Source organism: Pieris brassicae, chromosome 14 (genome assembly GCF_905147105.1).
Source record: "Pieris brassicae chromosome 14, ilPieBrab1.1, whole genome shotgun sequence".
Taxonomy (NCBI): domain Eukaryota; kingdom Metazoa; phylum Arthropoda; class Insecta; order Lepidoptera; family Pieridae; genus Pieris; species Pieris brassicae.
In genome coordinates, this window is record NC_059678.1 from 4,037,142 (window position 1) to 4,061,201 (window position 24,060).

The following is a 24,060-nucleotide window of genomic DNA, read 5'->3' on the forward strand; positions in this document are numbered from 1 at the left end:
TAAAATCAGTTATCTTTATCGTAAACTATAACAAGCAATTAGTAACTGAACGTTTTAGTGCGCACAAAGAATTACAAATGAAATTGTTCCGAACATTTCTGGTATGTTAAATTATATAATAACAATAACCTTTTATTTCAGATACTTTTACAAAGATTTAGATTTTTATCTCATAATTTTTTTTTAATATGTGTACCATTTTTGGCAAAGTCCTCCTCCAAATTCCGTCTCCGTCTGCACTGTGCCAGTCTCTGCGGTTTCCTGCTCGTTGGGTTGGGTTTAGTACTTTCTTGACCCACTTATCAGTGTTGCCATGAACTCTAAAATAAATAACTTAAATCCAACCTGTAACGTTCGATTCCTGGCGTGATAATAATTGAGGATGAGGTGAAGGATTCCAATTGACTAATTACTTAATTTTTCGGGACTAAAACGCTATCAAGCCCAGGTCTAAAAAGTCTAGTTTAAAGTATAACACTGATGAAAATTGTATTGAAAATTCAACCTACGTTAGACGTCACGCTGATGGAGATAGAAATTTAGGCAACGCACGTGTAAATAAATCATACTTTAAAGGTCAGCAACGCCACCACTATATGGAACCAGCTACCCACCGAAGTACTTCCTAACCAATTTAGACTTCCGTCAAAATTCCGTAGTTACAATTCCTCAATGTGCGGCACTTGCGAGCCTTCTGGCATTGATTGCCCATGGGTGATATCACTTACCATCAGGTGAGCCTCCTGTTGGATAATAAATACATGTGATCTTCGAGCAAGGAAATGCTGCCAACGTAAAACTGTCACAGGGGCCAAACATTTTCAATTCGTTTTAATTTTCTTATAAATTATTTTTGTAAGTACGAAACTTGAAAATAGTGTATATCTGTAATCGTAAAAGGTCTATTAGTTGCATATTATTTTATACGTTTTCATTAATTAATAAAAGTTTATTAATATAATGATTAATATTTTTTAGATTCTATTTTGGGCACGATTATCCAAAGGTGATAATGGAGAAGTTTCATCATTTCAATTGGTAAGTTTTAGTTGCAGTACTTATTGTTGATGATGCGTTGGTGAGATGGGAAATATTAATATCATTCATTTAAAGAGCTTTAACAACCTTTAACTTCGTCCAGTTTGTGTTTCCACCACACCAACTTCTTTTCTATTATAAATCCTGTATACATTAAATAAATACGCTGCAAACTCGTATTATAACTAGAAAGAAACACATCTTTTAAGAGGCATTATTTAAAATAATGACTAAATGATATGAATGTTAGGTGTGAAGAAAATAATGAAAATAAAAGCGTTACAATGTATGTGTGGTGTAACATTTGCCTGACATAAATATCTGTCGCAGCCAACTAAATTAACTAGCCGTTGAATCAACAGCCTAGCCTTTTAACAAAACAGCGCCGTTTAAGTGGCGGCCTCAAAGATATTCAGCCGTAGCGTTTGTTACTAATAAACTAGTTGGCCTACCATTCGTACGATGGTGATCAAGTGGCAGAAATAAAAGATATGAGACATGAAAAATATTTCTTTAAAATTAAATTGCTTGAGTCAGTTACAGCTAAATTGACATTGTTATTGTCAGTACACTACATTTTACTTGTTGTTTTTCATTAAACTTTAGAAGACACCATCAAAGTTCTAGTTTTCCGACGCCATATAGACAGTTTGAAGAGATTCATTACGAGTTTGAGAATGGAGACAGTGGAACTAAATTTAAATTAACAGTCAACAGGCTAGGCAAGTAATGAAACGTCATCTATCCAAGTCATCTGCCTGGCAGTTTCATCAACTGGAATATCTTTGAGGCCGCTAGTTAAACGGCACAGTCTAGTTAAAAGGCCTTGCTGTTAATTGAACAGCTTATTAAGCTAGTTGACTGCGACATACCTATCATACATATTATATATTACTTTAGACACATATATTCATATAAACAAACAGCAAGGCTTCTTATTTATTTATTTCTGGTCTGTAAACTTTATAAGTGCTACAATTATTTATTATACTACACCATATCATATATAATGCTTTATACTTAAGCATCGAAATCCATCTTGTAATCTTGTTAATTTGCGGTCGAACAAAACTGCTCCAAGCAGTCGTAGTCGAATGCATTATAGTCGTAGTCGACTGCATTATAGTCATAGTCGACTGCATTATAGTCGTAGTCGATTGCAGTCGTGTACGACTTCAACGCAACCGCTCTACAGCAGTCGTTCTCGACTGCAACATGCGGTCACTCTATGGCCAGGTTTAGGCATAGCAATACTTTTTTTAATTGATCATATTTAACAAATAAATACTTTTTTCCAGCTCGCAAGACTATCATTTCCAACGGTAGAGACAGTAAGTATACTTTTATAATGTCAGGTTCTGCGAAAATTATTTAATTATCTAAATACAAGAAATCGTGACAAATATGTGTTTCTCTGGCGTAGATACCGATTTAATGGTAGTGGAAAGTCTACTATAGACTATAGATATATTTTTTAACTTACATTCATAATCTACTAAATTTTAATTTACAACGTATATATATCTAATATATTTTAAAATTCGTAACAAAATTTACGTAGAATTTCCGAAGGTATTGAAAAAAAATTGTATTTCTAGTGGGTTATACAATGAATTTTTTTTTAATCAGTCCAGGAACTTTTATCTTGATTATGATAAATTAAATAAAAATTCAAAATGCAAAACTTTCTTCTATAACGTCAGAGAAGAGATTTATTTGTAGAATTACAGTTAGCAAAAAATATCGAAATCTAAAATTGCGAAAGGTCTCTCTCATTAGTAGCTTATGTCTGAGCGTAAACAGCAAGGAAACATCTGGAGCAATCTTAAAAAACAATCTGTTTTCACCGGTTTCTTTCCAGCGCCTCTCTTACGTAGTATATACTCTTACTTTTGAGCACGATGAGTCTTTCATTTGATCGGTCCATCCAGTTGGTGAATAAGCATGCAATTAGAAAGCCGGCCCAGTGGTCGTAGACCAGCAGGGCCTAGGTATCGCTGGATCGACAGGCTGGAGGCCCTGGTGCAGATAAAATCCAGCAATGGGTGGGGTAGGACAACAGGCTTTATTTATATCAGAGGTAGGAATACATTTGCGCACCCCCCAAAAGTTGCAGGGGTCTGTGGGACTCAACCCACGCCATAATCTCTAGTATTCAGAGACTGGGTGAGTAATACATACTAAAACCACCTGGAGTGGTTCCAACAAAGCCGCGATCAGCCGGCTCCGGTGTCGCTTTAGCATTCTGGGACCTCAATGCTCAAAAACTTCCCCTGGAACAACACGCTGGAATTTTCTCGTTTCGAAGTCGTTTGCTAGCGGAGTTAGCATGCAATCCATGGCTAAATATTATTAACAATTCCAGAAACCCTACAACATGCCGAGCGCGAAAGAAATAGATCCGAGGCACAGCTACGCAGAGGAGAAATTCGACAATCTTCTAAAGTACACGAGTTATATGAACTCACGGATTAAGGAGCCGCATAATCCAGTAAGTTTAACTTATATTGTAGGCATTGGCAATTTTTTTGACGGCGACTTTAAAATTACGAAAAGAGTTTATTAATGATTTTAAAAAAAAAAACAAGCGCTTGGGGATATCGTTTTGTGATCATTTTTTGTCCTAATATTATTATTTATTCATTAAAGTTCACTGAATGGTACATGATACAAGCTATATTTGCTAAAATGACAATTAAAGATTTTACTGTGTATCTGGTTAGGTAAGAAATTACTGGCGAAACAGCGGATGACTTACTTACATACCTTAATGTTCTAGAACCCCAGAGGTATGGTGACCAAACGTCCCGTTTTGAACGGGGCTTTCCCTTTTTTCCAATTACGAGTCCCGGTGTCCACGAAATGAACTGTGAGACGCAAAATTGTCCTGTTTTCAGAAAAAAAAACGTGCCAAGTATTTCATTCTTAGTAGGAAACGTCACGAGCTGTATTAACACAAATTTGATCTTCTGATAAATATAACTAACATTTTGGGTAACTATATTTTGTGCTTTTTTTTATTGACTACTTATTATTTGACCTAATTTAAACCAATGTCCCGTTTTGAGTCAAAGAACAAATGGTCACTTTAGGCAGAGGGCGTCAACAGTGAGTTTCTTGAGAGTCTTGAGGCTTGATTTCACATCGCTCCTAGTCTTTCGAGCACTCTTTGCCTCATCTGCAACTGTAGGCCAGGTTTGCCTTTGACGGCCACGCTTCCTCTTTTCTCTGAGTTCCAATCAAGCGCCTGCTTGGGAATATGATTGGGATCCTTTGGAGTGTATGGCATATCTTCTTCCATTTGCGTACCTTGAACTGCTGGATAATCGGGTTTTCTCGGCAGCGCTCCCAAAGTTGCTCCCTAGAGATCGTTTCGTGTCAGTAGATGCCCAGAATACAGTGAAGACAGCACTTAAAAATGCTTTTTTTAAAGTGAAACTTCTTTGGGCGTATGAGGGTAAAATTTTGACGGAAACATCACGAAGATGTGCAGCGTTTTTGACGAAGAAAAGGGAGAGAGTGATTGAGTTCGTTTGAGAGTGAGCGAGAAAGGGAGATCGAGACAAATTACACGCTATTGGTTGATGTAAACACAGATTTTTTATTTATTTATATTATTTGCACGTATACAGTGTGTTTCATTATCGGACGTCAAGGCAAAATACAAAATACCATCCGTATCACCTCGACGTCCGTCGTTCCACAACTGAACGTTTTCTAAGGCAGTTTTTGCCGTCACCACCACTATATCGAACCAGCTGCCCACTGAAGTATTTCCGAACCAATTCGACTTAGGGTCCTTCAAGAAAAGAACGTACCAATTCTTGAAAGGCCGGCAACGCACTTGCGAGCCTTCTGGCAATGTGAGTGTCCATGGGCGGCGGTATCGCTTAACATCAGGTGAGCCTCTTGCCCGTTTGCCTGCTATTACATAAATACAGTGTGAATATAGATATACAAATACATGGAGTGCTCATATACTGGTACATGGTTATCTATTGGGGCTTTTACCTTCGTAATAATTAATTTACAAAGAAGTTTCAGTTCTGACTTGTGTACTTTGTAGGCACGCGGATATAAAAAATTAAAAAGATTTTTATCTTTACGACAAAGAACACTTCTAACGCTTGTACATAAGTAACTGTACTTATAGTATAGTGTTGTTTTAAAGTGTTATATAGTTTTTGATAATCCCGCATTACAGACAGAGCGACGGGAAATATTGGAGACGGCTGAAAAGAAACTAGTTACCTTCGTCGACAATCACATTAAGGATCTGAAGAGGCTTCTATTTGCCACTGACATGGCGCTCATGTCTATGGTACTGCTGAAATTGAACAAGAAGATGGACACGTCGGAGGCTAAAATCAAATCAACACAAGCTAAGATACCATTTGGATTGTACACGAGTCCAGGTAGGTTTTTCAAGAACAGTGATTGCGCCACGTATATACATTATGGTTTCACACACGGCTTAGGTGATGGATTAATATAAAGGATCCTGCGTCAGGTCGAGAAGAAGAGACACTGAGAAACCCTCGTCGCAAAGTTTATGGATATTTGCAGTAAAGCTATCGCGACGCTAGCTATCGATCCACGAAGAAATGGACACATGCAGCACATGATGTCTTCAATCCAGCACCGCAAGTTAGGGACCATTCTAGTATACGTAAGCACTATAGAGTGGGTCCTTGAGTTTCTAATTTGGTGATAACTTCAACACTAACTTTTTACACATGCTTGAAAACGATATGCATTTTCAAGGATTCCTACATCAAAATTATACGTTTATGTACTATTATTTGAGAAGAGGAGGGAGGGGGGGGGTATACATTGCAGTAAATCTGCTTACGTAATACTTGAACGGCCCCATATGAGATATGTGAAACCCTCTCTTACTGTCGTTATTTCAATATTATTCCATTGCGTCGAGAACTTCTGTATGTACCAATATTTAGTCTCTCGCTTTAGTTATACCGTGTACAATAAGAATTCCTTTCAACGAACATACGCACAATGTTAATACTCGGAACAAACGCAGGCTGCAATTTCTAGACTAGACTATCTAAAGTTGGTAATTCCTTTTTGGGAAAAGGGATACTCTTCTTTAATAAAATCCCAGAGGCTCTTTTATCTCTGAATTTTAATAAATTTCAGAAATGTATTAAAGAAAAGCTCTCTAAAAAGGCTTACTACAAAGTTATCGATTATCTAGTTGATAAAAGGGCCTGGGACTAGTGCTGGAGAGGCTACTTCTAATTAATTTGCGATATTTGTTTTATTAAAAAAAAAATTAACGCCAAATCTGCACATATTTAGATGGTGGGTTGTTTTTCTATTATCCCTAAACTTATAATACATTATATACTATATTTCTACCTAGGGATGTGGTTGCTCTGCCACACCAAACAGTGTTGGCTTAGGGGAGCTAACCTCTCATCCCTGGGTTCGTAGGCTGAGCAATAAGAGTTTCTATGTGCGCATTTAACACTCACTTTAGAGACAAAATGTCGTGTGTCACAGGACTGCCACTGAGTTTTTTTATTACAAGCCGATTTCCTGACACTGAAAGTTGGACTGTATCAATGAGGTCGCTATATTAAGAAGACAAAACCTGCTGGATTGCCACTGAGATATTTTTTATCAAACTTTCATTGTCAATTTGTTAACAGAACTATTAGACGATTAGCACAAACGTGTAAACAAGACAGGCGTGTAAAAGGGTTGTTTCTATATAAATTTCCTTCTCAAGTTTGAAGCTTTGTTTCAGAGTTCAAATGTCTGGGAACATCGTACTACGTGGCTTCCGCGCACAACCAAGAAGATGTCCAAATGATACTATCGAGTGAAAGAAAGCCTCACTGCTATACTTTTAGAGGTATTTTAGTGCAGCAATTAAAAATCATTTGCCTTGAAAAACCACCACAAGAACTGATCGATATGTAAAGCACCATGTGGAACCAGTTACCCTCTGTGGTAATTTTAGACCATTTTGTCATAGGTTCCTTCAAGTACCGTACCAATTATTAACAGCCTTGCCTTCTGGTATTGTCCATGGGTATCACTTAACATCAGGTGAACCTCCTGGCCTTTCAATAAAACGAACATAGGTATATAATCCCAAGTTGACAAGATTACAAATGCCTCCTCTTTATATAATTAGACTGATTCTATCAAAGTAAATTTAAAAGCAGTTTTTGACGAGCACTTTTGGCGTGGCGAATGTCGCCTTCAAACGATATCACTGCTACTTCATGTTCTTTTTTTGCGACTGAGGTCTGTGTGACCAGCGCTGTGGAAGAGTCTGCCCCACAGCACAATGCATGCACACTTAAAAAGTAACTATTTCTTTAAAAAAAAATTATCTCTCAGTATTTTTTATTTTCTTCTTTGATTATTGTATTTTGTGTGTTTTGTTAGTATTCAATGTTACGTCTATATCTATATTTACTTGCTTATAGGCGCTTTTGCGTTCTCCGGCTTCTACCATAGACACTCTGAGACGACGTATGTTGGTCCTCATGCGGAGCAATTCCAGGCAAAGGACCCGAGCCAAGGCCTGTATTGCCACTCTGATGATAGCTGGAGTGATGCGCAGTGTATTTATAAGTAATGTTAATTCTTAGAAAGTTCTTTACTTGTCGCCTGCAACTTCCTCCATCTTAATTCAAAACCCTTGGGCAATGAATTAAGATGCGACACAATATCTTTGCGCGAATGTATAAAAAATGTGTTTGTACCATTCTAGTGACTGGATTTTAGTATTGGATTGTATACACAAATATCCATAAACTATTTTGAAATATAAATTAAGAAATTCAAATACACGTGGGCTACAGGAAGCAGGACATGACTCTTATGAGACCCTGAGCCAGCCCTGACTAAACTCTGTGGACATAAGTTTGATGAAAAGCCGAGAGAATTTAGTTGACAGAAAATCAATATCCAACACTAAGATTAACAATAATAATTAAGACTCATTTACTCCTTAATACAGACTTTTTTTTTACGTGTCTACTAAGACATCATGGAACATTACGATCTAGCCTAACTTAAGACTAATAAGTAATTTAAGTCTAACCTAATTCACTAAAAAGGATTGTTATCATAAGTGTCCAATAACACTACTTACAGTCTCTATTACAGGGAAGACACTCTGTTCTTATGTTCTATATTTTCACTCACTGTTTAGCACTTAATATTAACGTCAATTCACTAGTCCAAATGGCTTTGTCCTTTTCAATCTTCTCACTGGGCCCGTGGTGGCAAGTAGTTATTCAACTATTCAGCCTCGACATTCATGTGATGGTGGAGACAATGTTCGTGGGCTCCAGCGTCTTTTTTATTAATGTGGTGACGTCCTCTACATTGAGGTCCCGATGGAGATCGTAATTGCGATGGAGCATTGACTATTTCTCTGAGCACTTTGTTTTGGAATCGATGAATGACTTGGATACAGACACTTAATTTTTTTTTAAGGACCTCTTATTGAGGCCTCCTCCAAATGACTTCATGTATCTCTGTCTTGAGCCTAGAAGTCGAAAATAAAATGAGAATAATAATTAGAAAATAAAGGGTTTTATAACAATCAGAGCCAAGTGGTTTTGTCAATTGTTGGTAAATTACGTCCTAAATCATATGAAACTCGGGAAAATGCTAGACCTGATAATTGAAACGTACTTTGTTCTTTAAAAGAAAAAAAATATCTTTCATTCTTTTTTTTTGTATTTTGTTAGTAATAAATGTTATATCTATGAGAAAATGGTAAAGTGTCAACAAATTAGATCGCATAAAATATGGGTTTAGGCCTTAACTAGAAAGAATCACCCAATATACGCTTTCTTTCAGAATAAATCCGCGCGAAGAATTCCCTGAATCCGTCGAGTATGAACCAAAAGTGTCCTACTGGTGTGGTCCGTATCGATACTTCATACCAGCCACGACTGACATACGCTGTATTTTCTCTATATTCTCTATGAATTTCATTCTGAGATTTGGATATGATGGCGTGACATATAAAAGCTCGGATTTGTCATTTGTAAGTCAATTGTCATTTGATTTAAGACTCGTACATACGGTTTTTTTAATGAACTTTGGTCACAATCCCAGCTGATGTTAAGTGAGATGCGGCCTATTGGCAGACCTGTCCAGGTATTACCTGTATTAAATACTCTAGGGAAGATGATACAAGGAGTTCCAATCTTTTTCTGTTACAAAAATCGACGATCCAAATCGTGTAGAGCACCTGGGGATGTCAAAAACGAAAAAGGTGGAACAAGCGTGCTTTGGTGAAGAAAAATTTCAATTAGAAAAACACCTGAAGCCCTGACGATATCGAAACAAAAATCTGAAGCCCCGACTTCAAAAAGGTTGTAGCGCCACTGGTTTTTCTGTCACTTGTGATGCTGTATTTACCAAACGTTATCTAAGCAATGTAATGTGTATAAATCTGCCCTCAAATCATGCGTTTGAACCCCCCTAACCAATGGATTTTATGTGTATTCATTGGTAATATTATATCATAATAGTAGAGTTTACTTCCACCTATATTACGTCCGTCGTCATATGAGCGTATTTTAAGGCAGATTTTTCTCCACCACTTGAACCAGCTGCCCAGTGAAGTATTTCGAACCAATTCGACTTAGGGTCCTTCAGCGTACCAATTTTAAAGGCGAGCCTTTTGGGCAGTGTGAGTCTATCGTCGACTGCGGTCTATGGATGCGACTCTTATCCCTGAGGTCTTTGGTTCGATCTCTGTACACAAATGGACTTTCAAAGCATTTAACATTCGCTCGTATGAAGGAAAACATCGTGAGGAAACCGGCTTGCCTTAGACCCAAAAAGTCGCCGGCGTGTGTCAGTCAGGCTGATTAACTACTTGGCTGTTCGATTGGTCATGAAACAGATACAGAAATCTGAGTCTCAGACCTAAATAGGTTGAAGCGCCGCTGTTTTTTTTAAATTTTTTTATGAAACCCTTAAAACTCCGTATAATTCCAGATGTACCAAAACGGACAAGTGTTTTACACGGACGAGCCGTGGGCTGGAATGTCCTGTTGGAACTGGGCCTGCAAATGGAGACACAATCAGAACCAACGGTCCAACGAGTTCTTTGTTAATTAAATTGTGTTTGCAACTACTTTTTATTAATAAAAAAACCGGATTCTAGAATGTCAACTGAAGTTGACAGAGCTATCAAACCATTTTTACTGTATCGAGATTGACGTATTTGACAACGCTCAAGACGACCTGTAGATTAAGATACCAATTAGAATATGAATTTATTAAGATACAGATTCAAGATTTATGACTCTTGTGTGCCTGCAACGTATTGGATTTGACATTACCACTAAGTATGACTCCCGTGTGTCAAAAACACATTGGATTTGACATAAGCATGTTAAATTCAGCGCTAAGTATGACTCCTGTTTGTCAAAAACCAAAACTTAGCGCTTAGTATGATTCCCGTATGTCAAAATGGATTGATGTACTACTATTGAAGGAATGACATACGGGATGGATGGATTGAATCCAACAAGCTTATGTGATTAGCGTGTCATAAATTGTTGGATTTAACATGTGAGCAAGACTTAGCGCTAAGTATGACTCACGTGTGTCAAAAACACGTTGGATTTGACATAAGACAGAAAACATGCTATTTATTATATTAAAAAATATTGGGACACGCCTGTATTTTAGGGTTTAGTAAACACATCTGTAGTTGGGTTATCGATGAAGAAAATAAAACACTCTGTATAAAACATAACATATATTCAGAACTAAGTGTATAACATAACAACTTATATATATTTGTACATTATATAAAGCTATAAATCTACAAACACTCATACAATAGTCTATCTGGAATAGCCACAGAAAATATTCGCATATACGCGGCTAGAAATATTGCCCAAGATTCAACTGTTGTAATCTGTGATGACATTTGACATGGCGCGTTTTTAATAACAAACGGAAACGGAAGCGGTTTGTATTTTACAAAATGGCAAATCATTGAATTGACATTTTACTAAATGTTTTTAAAAATTGTAAAATAAACAAAATATTATCATACGATTTTACTTCTATCTAAACCATAAACAATAAATAATGCATTTCAATGGAATTAACGACATCGTTTAGAACAATATACCGGTTATATTGACCAAAATCAAAGGTCCCGGAAAAGTATAAGGTACTTAATAACAACGACCCTTCGATGACGTTATAACAGATCTTGACAACTCTTGCTATTTTACGTTACGTAATACATCTAGTTGCCTCTTTTCTTTGTATCACAAAAACGCAAGTGCGACAAAGACAGCTAGATCAACTACGACGTAGTGATTATACAAGCAATATTTAGAGCCGACATCTCAATATAATTTAAAATCTATTTATTAAAATACGTTACAAGATTATTAATGACAGTAGCGATTCCAAAATCCCAATACTGTTGCTTCCATCAGTTACATTGCAACTACACCGAACATGCATTACATACATAGGAAAAAGACAGGTCAAGTTAGCGAAAGGCGTACATAGATGGCGCTTTGCTTAAAGTCAATTTTACGCCTTAAAGAAATTATAAAGAAAAATTGTGGAAAAGATATTATATATAGATAGATTCCTGTATTCCTTACAATTACTACATGTTCCATTTCCGGATTTATCCTTTATTGTATTATCTTTGCGATCGAATAATAATATTAAGATTTAAGGCCCTAAGCACGAATTTCTGTCTCAGTGCCTCGGGGCGGACTGCGTCATGCAATGGAGAGCTGGAGCACTGAGGCGCCCCGGCCCGTAATAAGAATGAATTACTTCACTTGCGATAAAATATATAGTGAAAATTTCAAAATCATGTTCTATATACATTTTCGTCAAATGAATTCAAAGTGTCAAAAATTGGCTATGTTTGGATTTTTTTTCCATCGAGCGAAGTTATTTAACCGTGTATCGATCTTACGAAATGGATACATAAACTACTCAACTCCACCACATATTTTTTCCCTTCCATACTTCAAGAATCGATGACAAAAAATGGAAAGAAACTGTGCTTTTTTGGAGTTTGGCGACCGTATAGTCTTAACGTGAAATTTAATATTCCGTTTGTAACTATCTTGTTTCCCCATTGTTTTCGTGGGTAGTTTCCTATTTTGCTTGAAACTTGGATATAATTAAAACTGTTGCCAGAAAAAGTTGGAAATATTTTACGACATCACATCCTTGGTACAGTCACGCGCCTTATAAGGGAATCCTATCAGCTGACGACAATAGCGGGAAGGCTGGTTAATTTGCTGATTGAATATAATATATTTCGGGGTGACAGATTGGAGAATTGCTGATGATAGCTGCAATTAACGGAACTGGATGTCCGTTCGAAGGCCACGACACTTTTTGGGTCGCCAGGGATGATGCCTGTTTTCCGTTATTGTAAAAGCCCATATTAAATTATTGGTTTCGTCGTTGGAATCGCTATAAGTCATCAGTACTGTCTATTGTTTCAATTTTTTTCTAATTTTGGAAACTCTCAAAATTAACCAGTTTCAAAGCGAGCGAGTTTTAATTCGGTAATACGTCAAAAATAAATGCTACAAAAATATTATCTAAGGAAACTTTTCCAACGAAAAATGCAGGAAAATCTCCAAGGCTGCAATTACCGTAATTATTATAAATCTATCTATAAAGAAAAAAACTCTTGAAACTAGATAATTTGACGTTTAGAATACAGGCATAAGTCCTGTTAAGGTGGACATTATGGGCTCATGGCACAGTTAAGCAGTTCTGCGTACTGCATGATCACGTACAATTCCATACAAATTTCTTTGGGTCTCGCCTGTCGCAAAGCGTTTTTGTCAATTACAATCGACCACTGTCATACTACCGTCAAAGTCACACATTTGTCACTGCCATAATGACAGTTACAGTGCTGTCAGACCATTTTGACTGTTACGCTTTGACATATACCGACTTATATTAAAATCATTCATTATAACAGTTACATCGACCCCTTTAAGTTATTTTAAAATATCATTATGCTACAAATAATACTCTTCACGTATGTAAAAGTCCATGGGCTTGAGAATATCATTTCTCGACATGAGCGTGAGCTAATGTCTTCCCCAAACATCGCCTTTGGCGTAATGAGACAGTGTTTTTGTCTCAAGCCCCTGGTATAGTAAATCGACCACTGACATTGTCCGTCAAAGCCACATTTGATACAATCGAAGACAGTTACACTGCTATCAAAACCATTTTGACAGTGACAGCTGTTAAAATTCAAGACCGTTAAAATTCGAAAACTTTCGAGACGGAACATCATCCACATGTCATGACAGTTAAAATTGAACTTCGACCTACAGACAGGAACACTGTCAAACTGTGACACAATAAATCAGCGTTTTTGACAGATCTATACAAAATAATAGAAAGGATATAGATATTTCCACCAACTTCCATTTCCGTGGTCTTCATTGTTGACCTCCGTTGTATCCTAAAATTCAAACCAACATACAAACGTATATAATAATCAATAAATATAATATGGGATGCAACTTTTGTGGACACGTCAGCCCCGTCTCAACTCGACAGCACGAAATCTGGCGCGGCCGCAGAGCTAACAGAATTACAAACGGCTCAAATATAAGTATTTTCTCCAATTTTGCTCTAGAGTAGGCTCGGGCCGTGGTGTTCTAGTGTACAGCTAATTAAAGATTTAAGTTGAAGCCTGGAAGGTGACCCCAGAGCTGGTGCCTTCCTCAACGACTAAGTACCAAAATTTGAGGAAATGCCAGCATGAAAGGGACTAAACATTTTCAATTTGTTTTATTTTCTATTTATCAATTAATTATTATTATTACTATGTAGGTTAAGAATATGAGGGAGACTTCCAAGGGAGATACGACCTCCCATTGTTTATGGGGTATACTCCTTCCTCAAAGGGCGGCCACGCCCCTAATAAAATGTACACGGGTAGCGATAATTGCCTTTTTGAGCGTATCGCACGTTTACACCCATATTATAAAAATAACCCCAAAAGAACTACTGTCAAACTCCTAAATATACTACTAATTAATTAACTAAGTAATAATTAATTATTTAACTACTAATTATCATGAAATAAATGGACAAGAGTAAGATTCATAATGAATTCATTTCTTCAAGTAATGTTTCATTGACAGTTCTTCTCGTCTGTTGATTTGAGAACAGGCAATAAATGTATAATAAAATGCTTCCTATTGATAGCATTTAATATGTATTTCATTATTGACGTTCATGTGTACATTTTGTTACCGAAATGAACAAATGATTTTGAGTTTGAATTTGAAAACAATGGACATCAAGAGGCGGACGCAAAAGGCCACATCGCATCTAAGGCGATTGTTGGTGTCGCGTCATAGTCGTGAATGGGTGCTTGTGGTGACTGGTCGACTGGTGACTTGAATTCGTCTATACGGTGATGTTAGTTATTTCGACTATTTGCGAGTTGTTCCCACGAGAATGTAAGTGCGTGCTCCTATTTCACCATGCCTACTGCTGATAGACGACAAATCTTTGATTTTAATTCATTTTTTATTATTAATTACCTAAGATGTGGAACATGGTGTAATTGTTGCAGCTCCTTACAAACGTTGTGTAAAACAAAAAACTTAGCGATTAAAAAGAGTAGCGGAGAGTTTATTACCAGTTCTTCTCGTACGCCCTTGATTTGAGAACTGGCAGTAAATGTAAATTTAGAAGCATTAATATGTATTTCTTTATGACGTTCATAAGTGTACATTGTGTTACCTATATGAACTTGACTTGATGACGATGACTTTGAAATTTTTAGTGGGTATGATGGATGTTAACGTATACAATTATGTGCCGATAGTGTCTAACTATAAGAAACTAGATTTCTACTAAAAAATTAACATACAGTTAACTTCTGTCTGTTGTTGTTCTTCAGAATTCTTGAACATGGAAAGATATTTAAAATTTAATCCTCAAAAATTCTCTCGATAATCGAGCTGTGATATACCTCTCCGAATTAGGGCGCGAACACAAAACCCGAAGTGGGAATTTGCCTAGAACGGACCTAAACACCCCCCTCGAGGGAAAGTGTTCCAAGAGCAATGAAAGCTGTGGTAGAATGTTTAGTATTTCTACGCCATTAACATTCAGGAAAGTAGCAGTGTTCTGGCTTCAGCGTGCTCTCCTCGCTGAAGAATGGTTCGATCTACAGCTGCATCAATGGTATAGACCGTTGTCACATTCGCTTAGACCCGAAATGTTGGTGTGTCAGGCACAGGGTGATCACCACCACCTTGCCATATTGCCATCACGGAACAGATACAAAAATATAAGGCCTAAACCTAATGGTAGCCTCTAGCAATTGGTGTGTCGCAGTAAAGTAGTAAAATCAGAGAGTTAATTGAATCTCTAGACAGTTAAAGGTCGATATTCAATCAAGTCGCTAACATTTTCATTTAAATAAAGCAGCGTCGCGTTAACCATCTGTCTGACCGAAAGCCAGCGTGTTGATTAACAATGCCTAGGAACGTTTAGGAAACTCGTTAAACGTTTCGTTCAGTCACTTGTCTGACGGAACTTTAGCGACTTGATTGAACATCGATTTTTAATTAACTAGAGATTCAATTAACTCTGATTTAACTACTTTACTGCCAAATATATAACATTCAAAAAAAATATACTCACTTTTTCCCCTTTTTCCACCTCACTTTTCCCCGGTTCACTTGGTTTAACACTTTCTGTATTTTCAGGTTCCCCTGGTTCTTCAATTTGGGCTTCAACTTTGTCATCCACATTTTGTTCGACTTTTTCATTGTTCTCTGTATTCGCTGTTTCCTCTGATTTTACAATTTTATCATCAGTTCTATCCGTTTGTGTTTCTTTATCTTTCTTTTCCATATCGCACTCTAAATCAGGACCTAATTTTGACGACTGAAAAATTATTATAATAAAATTTTGTGAATAAGTTCAATTCTCCTGTATGCACAACAGGTTCGTGTTGCATGCGATGCAGTCTTCCATCACTACATAGTCATAATAGTCATTATAAACGTTTCTCTAACATATTCAACGAATTTAACCAGATGGTCCTTCGGTACGGAATGACATAATTAAAAATGAATACCGACACAAAACTTCTACTATGCCTATAACATATCAAACTAAATGTAAATTACTAAAAGAGCAAAACAAATGAGACTTAAAAATTACGATAACATTGAAAATAGCTTCTAAAGACTTTGTCTTTTGTCGTTATGGGGTTGATGAGAATTATATTAATCTATAAAAAATATTAAGCTTCAAAAATTATATTAATCTTATTTCTTCTCCAGGAAATGATCTAAAAAATCTAACATCTGCTGCAATTAGCTCAACAATTTAGCCAAGTATGTCTACGCAAATCAGTAAAGAAAAATGATTAGGGAAGTGAAACAAAATTTCTCGATTAACCGAATTACAACACAATTGTATATCCCAATGGGTCATACACTACCTCCATATCCTGTTCGTTTATTTGTTCAACGTTCTCTTCGAAACTCACTTGATCCGGTCCAAATGGTGTGAAGTCTGGTAAATCCTGAAAAAAATACGCAACGTGAGGCCTGATACACCAAGCACCTTTTAACCCAGCTCCCAATCCTTTTCGTGCCACGCCCAACTACAACGCGGTCCGTAGCAACCGCGTTTAACAGTAAACGCGCTCCCACAGAGTATATCTAATTCGTGCATTTTTGATGTCTGAATTTATTTGCATTTACAATTGGCCATTTAAACGAGTTTACTGTTTCCTGTTCACTTGCACGCATAAAAAAGAAAATCAATGGCGCTACAACCTTTTAGGTCTGGGCCTCAGATTTCTGTATCTGTTTCATGATCATTTGTAAATCGAATAGGCAAGTAGGTGATCAGCCTTCTGTGCCTGACACACGCCGTCGACTTTTTTGGGTCTAAGGGAAGGCGGTTTCCTCGTTTAGTTTTCCTTAACTAAACTTCAGTAACTTGAGATATCAACTTTATTTAATTGAGATATAATCTTTAATAACTTGAGCAATAAACTTTATTTACTTGAGATGTAAACTTTATTAGATTGAGCAATAAAATTTATTAGATTGAGATATAAACTTTATTAAATTGAGATATAAACTTTATTAATTTGAGATATAAACTTTATTAACTTGAGATATAAACTTTATTAACTTGAGATATAAACTTTATCAACTTGCGCAATAAACTTTATCAACTTGAGCAATAAAGTTTATCAGCCCTCAGAGATGAGTCGCACGCTGTAGCCACTAGCCCAACACTGCTCATAAAATAACAGTCACACACATACCAAATGATTTTTACGGATTTAACTTCGAGAAAACATGAGAGTCATATCCAGACGTGGGCACTCTTCACCAGCATTGCATTCAGTCGTCACATAGCAATTAACATTTCATTATTTTGCGTATATATCTATTGTACGCAAGTGGTTAATACAGAGTAGACATAAAATCCTTCATTATTGAGCTGCCCGATGATCCAGGAACCATAAAATGAGGAAACAGAAGAGCCAAAATAATGATGGAGAATAGATGGAGGCCATTCCATAGGACGATGGATTATTACCTGTTTACTCCTTCACTGCGTCCAATACATAATACAGCGTTATGATTGTTAATAAAAAATATATATATGCAAAACAGAACAATTCAAACGACTCCTGATCCAGACACAACACGTGTGTCAAAAAGGATTTGACATATAGGAGTCAAACTTAGCGCCAAGTAAAACTCGCTAGTGTTAAAAACATATAACGTAACGGATGATGGTGATGGCCAACATGATGATATTGGTGATTGTGGTGGTGATGATGTTGGTGATTGTGATGGTGATGATGTTGGTGATTGTGGTGGTGATGATGGTGGTGATTGTGGTGGTGATGATAATAATGATGTTGATGAGGATAATGGTGATGGTATGGTTGTAGTGGTGATGATGATCATGATCATAATAATGATGTTTTTGATGATGATGATGATGATAGTGGAGTGGAGGTAATGAAAATGATGGAGTTGGTAATGATAGTGGTGGCGGTGGTGATGATTATTATTATGATGGGCTTGATTTTTATGTAACTGGAGGCAAACGAGTGTTGATTTATTTGAGTAAGATTGCAAAAATTAATCATTGTATTGACTATTTTCTGTGTTGATTTATTTGAGTAAGATTGCAAAAATTAATCATTGTATTGACTATTTCCTGTCATTTGAATGAGCGATCGAGCCGCCATCTTGTCGAGGCGCCAAATTGTCTTTACCTCACTCTGCTCCAGGTCATTTCTGATTTATTCCAATTTGTATCGTGGTAGGAAGCAGACATATAACTTCCAAGTTAAACAGTGAATATATTTCTTTATTACGGATACTGTGTGTGTATAATTTCCGTGCCCTAACAAGAATTACAACAACGAGGAGGCTCATCTGATGATGAGTGACACCGTCGTACGCTCACATTGCCACAGGCAACTGTATTGCCGGCCTTTGGTGGTAGTGGTGATGTGTCCGTGTGCAAGTATGTATGAGTCTATATACTAATAAATATAAGGAAATATTTTTGTACGACATTACCAGTTTACCCCTCCGATCCGCCCAGCCTTTATAGTCCGTGGCTGCCTTTCTCATTTTCAACAAGTAGTCTGGGGCGGCACGACTCGACGCCCAAGCGGCGACCCCGCCCGGCATTCCGCCCACGGCCGGCTCATCGTAGTACGTTAGAACGAACTCCATTCCGGGCTGTACATAAAACCTTTAATGACTCAGCGCTCTCATTCCAGGGGGGCTCATCGTTTCGAGCTTACTTTTGCCGACAAGAGGGGGGGTGGGGGGTACCACAGTAAATCTGCTGCTGCTCGAACGGTCCCTAAACACATTAATATTCATACAGCCAATCTTTGTAAAGAATAATCTCACCTTATCAGCACCATGGGTGCTTTTAACAACCATATGACTCCAGTACTCCGTGACTCGGATCGCGTGCTTCGTTTCCGGTACGTCTGGATGTTCGCACGCCTTCGACAGTATAATATACACCTTATTGCCATCCCTCTCACTCGTGCCCTCGTCATATTTCCGTTTCGCCTTCGCGTGCACGCTCGTGAACTCGTACTTCTTTGGCGACGTCAGCTCGACTTCCTTGTGACGTCTTATGTACACGTAATCTCGATTCGCGAATAGTCTCTGAAATGTATGTGGAAATATTTCTTTAGATAATCACAGCACAGATGACATTTGACAGCTGACATTATTGGCTCCATAATGACCTGCTCATAAAAAAGCGAACCGTTCAAGTATTACGTAAGCAGATTTACTGACATTTGTCACACATCCCACATAAACGTATTCATTTTCGTAGAAATCCTCGAAAATGCATTTAGTTTTCAAGCATAGACAAATAGACAATGTGTGGGTAATATGTGTCAATCACCAAATAAGAAAATCAAAACCCCCCCCCCCCCCCATACGTGCTTACGTACGTACGTAATACTTGAACGGCCCCTAATACAATTTAGCCCTACTCACAGGCCAGAGAACCTCCCAATGCATAACCGCCTGGTCAGCCATGCCGTGAGCACCTCTCTGCACCACAGATAACGCAGCCACCGCGCTATCCCAGGCCTTTCGATAAGCGCCATCTATTTGTACGGCCGCGTAATCACTAGCTGACACTTCCGGGTACCGGCCATAGACTAAAAGGAATTTTAAAAAGCCTTTATTAACAGTATATTTTGTTAGATTTGCAATACAGATTTGCCGACACAAACGATACTTTTCAAATATTTAAAAAAGGAATGTCGGCCATCTTGTGTGATCTAGTTCGTTGCAAATCAAGCACGGAATATCTATGCCCCGGGAATCCCCGCGTTTTATACAGTTTGTTGTCTCTCTCATCCGCTTTGTCCCCCCCCCCCCTTTATGCCTACTAACTTCTAACTAGTTGACTGTTTCATCTTCGTCATCATGGGTCTTATGGAGAGGTGTAGTGATGTGCGTAAAAATTGTGGTGGTACATATCGATAAGTATTAATAGAAATAATTTTTCGCTATAAAAAATAAAACTTTCCAATTTGTATTTAATGTCATTTAATTTCTTTTACACGTTAGAAAATAATTTCTCCATTGGTAAGTAATTTAGTTAGTGTCATATGCGATGCTTTTGATTTTTTTTATGCATATTCAGTAAGTCTGAGAATCACCTACTATCTATCTTTCAAACCCCTAAGCGATAAGGGGTGTCCATCCCAAAAAAAGGGGGGGTTTTGTAGTCAATTTTTTTGTTTTTTATTTTAATGACAGCATACGAAAATTACAAACAATCCTTTACAATTTTCACCCCTCTACAATCAACCCCCAATTTAATTTGTTGATTAAAAACTTATTACTTGTACTCTGAGGATTACATAGAGAAAAAATCACAGAAAAACGTAAAGTTTTCATTCCTAAAAACCGATTGATCCTATTAAGGAAAAACAACAACCAATCAGGAGTCGAAGCGCGTGCGCAGGTAGCTATGTATCGATAACATTGCGTGCACATTCCTACTGTCAGTGACACTTATAGCCCGACGACTCAGTGTAAAATGCTTCATACCTTTATAAGCGTATTGTCCAGTTCCCGGTTTATACTCCTTCCTCCATATAATGACATCAACAGCCTCCATATATGGCACCCAACCATCTAACGATTCTTGGCTAGGTTTCGAGTCTTTGCATCTGTTGAGGAAGTACGTACGTCAGCAGTGAAACTTCTTTGGCAAACGATTTTTTATGTTTTCTCCATATACAAATCTAAAACTTTAGATTTCCGAGACTTTCAGGGACGATATTTATGTCGCATAATTAGGTTAGGTTAGTGTTGTTGCCTAGGAACGTTTAGGAAACTCGTTAAACGTTTCGTTCAATCACTTGTCTGAACGGAACTTTAGCGACTTGATTGACTATCGATTTTTATTTAACCGTCTAGAGATTCAATTAACTCTCTGATTTTACTAATTTACTGCGACATTTATATTCGACGCGATTTCTATTGGTATAGTTGTGACTAAAGCATTATGATAAGTAAAATATGCAACATAAGTTTGTGTTTCAACATGATCTAAATATCTTGTAAAAAATAGCGTCTATTGTCGTTGTACTCTCGCTCCATTGCTAATTGCTTTACGCTACATTCGCCCTTTCTCGCTCTCTCTCTCGATCGGTCTCAATCGCTCTCTCCCTTTTCTTCGACAAAAACGCTTTCGTGACGTGATGTTTACAATTCAATAATGCGTATAACTTCAGTATCACAATAATGACAACTATAAGGCTAAGTAAAGAATTAAAACTTTATGTAATATATTAATTCCTTTTTTTTATACAGGTACCGGCAAACTTGTTGAGCAGTAAACAAGGGAGTGGGGGAAAGTTTGCGCATCGTACACAGCGCGGGACACAAACGTCAACACAACCAATCACGCGATAGACATGTCACTCTAATAATTTTAGGGTAGTATTTGAAATTGAGAGAAGAGTGGGCTTAGTGGCTTCTGGGAGCGACTCTCATCCCTGAGGTCGTAGGTTCGATCCCTGGCTGTGCATCAATGGATTTTCTTTCAATTTGCGCATTTAACATTCGCTCGTACGAAGGCAAACATCGTGAGGAAACCGGCTTGCCTTGATCTAACCTACTTGCCTATTAGATTAACACATGATCATAAAACAGTTAGTGTCATATAAATCTAATGTACTTACAAAATGGTCACAATTTGTACATTTGTTATTGTAAAATTTATTCAGTGTCAACATTAGCAACTTATCATAAAATCTTGACTCAGGAGTCACACACTACGAAGTGATTATATAGTTCTTAATTCTACTTACACACAGTACGAGACTCCGTTCTGTTTTTTATCGATCACTAATCTTTTTCCACAACTTGTGCAATATACGGTCAGCTTTGCCAATTTCTCAAGACCTTCCATTTCTTCCAGTAATTCCTGTAATGTTTAAGATTTAATAAGCACTAAGTATCTTGAGTTTATAATACTTAATATAAAAGTTACATGGCAACATCTAGCTCTTTTTTTTATTGCAATAATGTTCACAAAAAAGAGTGCAACATTACATGAATTACAATCTAGGCTATACAATAATTATGGCTAATAAGTAATATAATGTTGACTTAATTTTCTACAATACTAATGAATTAGTCTTAGTCTTCAGTAATGTTTTGACACTATTTTCGTGTGTCCGAGATACTACACTTGCACTTATATTCCCAACTATCTAGCTCTAATTATAGCATAAAATAATACATATTATTTCTATAGTCTTAAAATGCCTCTGACACAGAATTGTTGAAATGGTACTGAATATGAACTATGTAAGTTTACTACATATATTTTCGATTCTATTTATTAAAGATTTATTTTAATGTTACTTGTGTGATACAATATTACATATAATTTCAATTCACATAAGATTTCACCAATATATCAACTTGGTTAGTAACTACACACCTCAAATAGTTTATGAGTTTTAGAGTTAACAATTTTAACTCTTTAATAGTAAACCTGACAAAATATAATTTTAGATTTTATAGAATAAAAATATAATTAAATTAAAAGGCTGCGAGCCCTCTGGCATGAAGTGTCCATCGGCGGCGGTATCACTTAACATCACTTGAGCCAGGGGGCAAAAACCCTGTTCTATAAAAAAAAATATTAAAAAACAATCAATTTATGTATGTATATACAGTTTAAACTAAATGGTGTTATCATTAAATAGCGAGAGTTGTCATTAATTGGACAGAAGAAAAGTCAGAATTAGAAAAACATAAAAGTTTATTTCAGACTAGTGCTAGTAGATGTACATAAAAAAATATTATTTAAATGCTATTGTGTATAGTCTGTTATAGTTTTTGATGTCTTTTAAATACACTGTATGCATAATAAATTTATATATTTATATATTACATCAATTTATTTAATTACATATTTACATAGTAAATTACTCCAAAAGATTATAAAAATTTTATTCATAATTGTTCTTATATAGTAATTTAATAATCTATAAATTGAAGTAGTAACTAGAATGTACATAAAACTTCTAATCAACAAATCTATGTAATCCAATATGTCAATATCACTTGGTTGGCAGCCTTGAGGAAATGATTATTATGGCATTATGCACTTAGGCAAACAATGTTATATTACAGTATGTTTTGATACTATATATACATGTATACTATAATAATGGCTTGTAATTCATAGGAAATAAATATGTACATACGGGAGTAATTGTAACTAATATTATATACGTACCTGTAATTCATTATCAGATATGCCTTGCTCGCAGGGAAACACTTTATCACGACCTTTACACACCGCCGTGGCCGTCAACAGCAAGGTTCGCCGTGGCCGGAAAATTACTTGTTTGAAACACTGTATAACCTCTCTGACACCGCGTTCACGTCTGAACTTTCTCACTACAGTATTTATAAGATAATTTCGAGTCCATGTATTCCAAAATCTTCGAACTGCTGTATTTCTGAGGAAAAATTTAAATCGCAACGCGGACATGCTACTTGGAATTGTACTAATTATTAGGGTAGGGACTATTAGGGTAATTGTACTAATAGCCCATTGCAAAATGTCGCGCAGTAGTTTTTCCTTCAATAATCGTTAAAGAAGGAAAATGTGTTATAATGTATTACGGTCTGCAGTCTTGAGAAACTTAACCTTACAGCGCAATTTGAATTTGATAAAAATGACACAAAACTGACACTTGACAGCTATGTCAAGAAAGTGTTACCATAATCCCTTTTACTACATATCTAAAACAAAAATTATTTTCTACTAAATAAATACGCAACAACAATAGTTTTATGAAGATTCACGAAGACAATTATTGCGTTTCATTAAAAAATAATACCGAATCGGAAAAGCTGCCTAGGAATTCACCACAAGGTTTTCTTACACTTTTTACATAAA

At 36.6% G+C, this 24,060-nt stretch overlaps 2 protein-coding genes across 4 annotated transcripts; one reads left to right on the forward strand and one right to left on the reverse strand.

The window, feature by feature from the left end:
* LOC123717986 lies at nt 1-10,174 on the forward strand. The gene is made up of 9 exons (XM_045674308.1): nt 1-101; nt 979-1,038; nt 2,337-2,369; nt 3,404-3,529; nt 5,243-5,453; nt 6,809-6,916; nt 7,500-7,647; nt 8,887-9,076; nt 10,039-10,174. Exons 1-9 carry the CDS (start codon nt 78-80, stop codon nt 10,159-10,161), a joined length of 1,023 nt encoding a protein of 340 aa, XP_045530264.1. The 5' UTR covers nt 1-77; the 3' UTR covers nt 10,162-10,174.
* On the reverse strand, nt 8,414-23,659 carry LOC123717985 (stAR-related lipid transfer protein 7, mitochondrial). 3 transcript variants are annotated; one of them, XM_045674305.1, is made up of 10 exons: nt 23,392-23,659; nt 21,950-22,065; nt 20,682-20,803; nt 19,614-19,780; nt 19,005-19,271; nt 18,663-18,827; nt 16,544-16,627; nt 15,736-15,981; nt 14,957-14,990; nt 13,325-13,531 (listed from the first exon to the last, which is right to left on the reverse strand). In XM_045674305.1, coding segments are annotated over exons 1-10 (1,461 nt in total). In that variant the 5' UTR covers nt 23,650-23,659; the 3' UTR covers nt 13,325-13,529. The 3 variants fall into 3 exon arrangements, with proteins under 3 accessions (XP_045530262.1, XP_045530261.1, XP_045530260.1); XM_045674306.1 differs by lacking the exons at nt 13,325-13,531; nt 14,957-14,990 and adding an exon at nt 8,414-8,569; XM_045674304.1 differs by lacking the exon at nt 14,957-14,990.
* Between the last annotated feature and the right edge of the window lie 401 nt (nt 23,660-24,060).

Excerpts from the sequence above, each read along its gene's own strand:
- LOC123717986 (XM_045674308.1), top strand. The coding sequence starts at position 78 with ATGAAATTGTTCCGAACATTTCTG. Across the intron at positions 1,039-2,336 it reads AAGTTTCATCATTTCAATTG|CTCGCAAGACTATCATTTCC; the intron begins GTAAGTTTTAGT and ends ACTTTTTTCCAG. Across the intron at positions 6,917-7,499 it reads TCACTGCTATACTTTTAGAG|GCGCTTTTGCGTTCTCCGGC; the intron begins GTATTTTAGTGC and ends ACTTGCTTATAG.
- LOC123717985 (XM_045674304.1), bottom strand. The coding sequence starts at position 23,649 with ATGTCCGCGTTGCGATTTAAATTTTTCCTCAGAAATACAGCAGTTCGA. Across the intron at positions 18,828-19,004 it reads GCACCCATGGTGCTGATAAG|CCCGGAATGGAGTTCGTTCT; the intron begins GTGAGATTATTC and ends TTTTATGTACAG. Across the intron at positions 16,628-18,662 it reads CGGATCGGAGGGGTAAACTG|GATTTACCAGACTTCACACC; the intron begins GTAATGTCGTAC and ends TATTTTTTTCAG.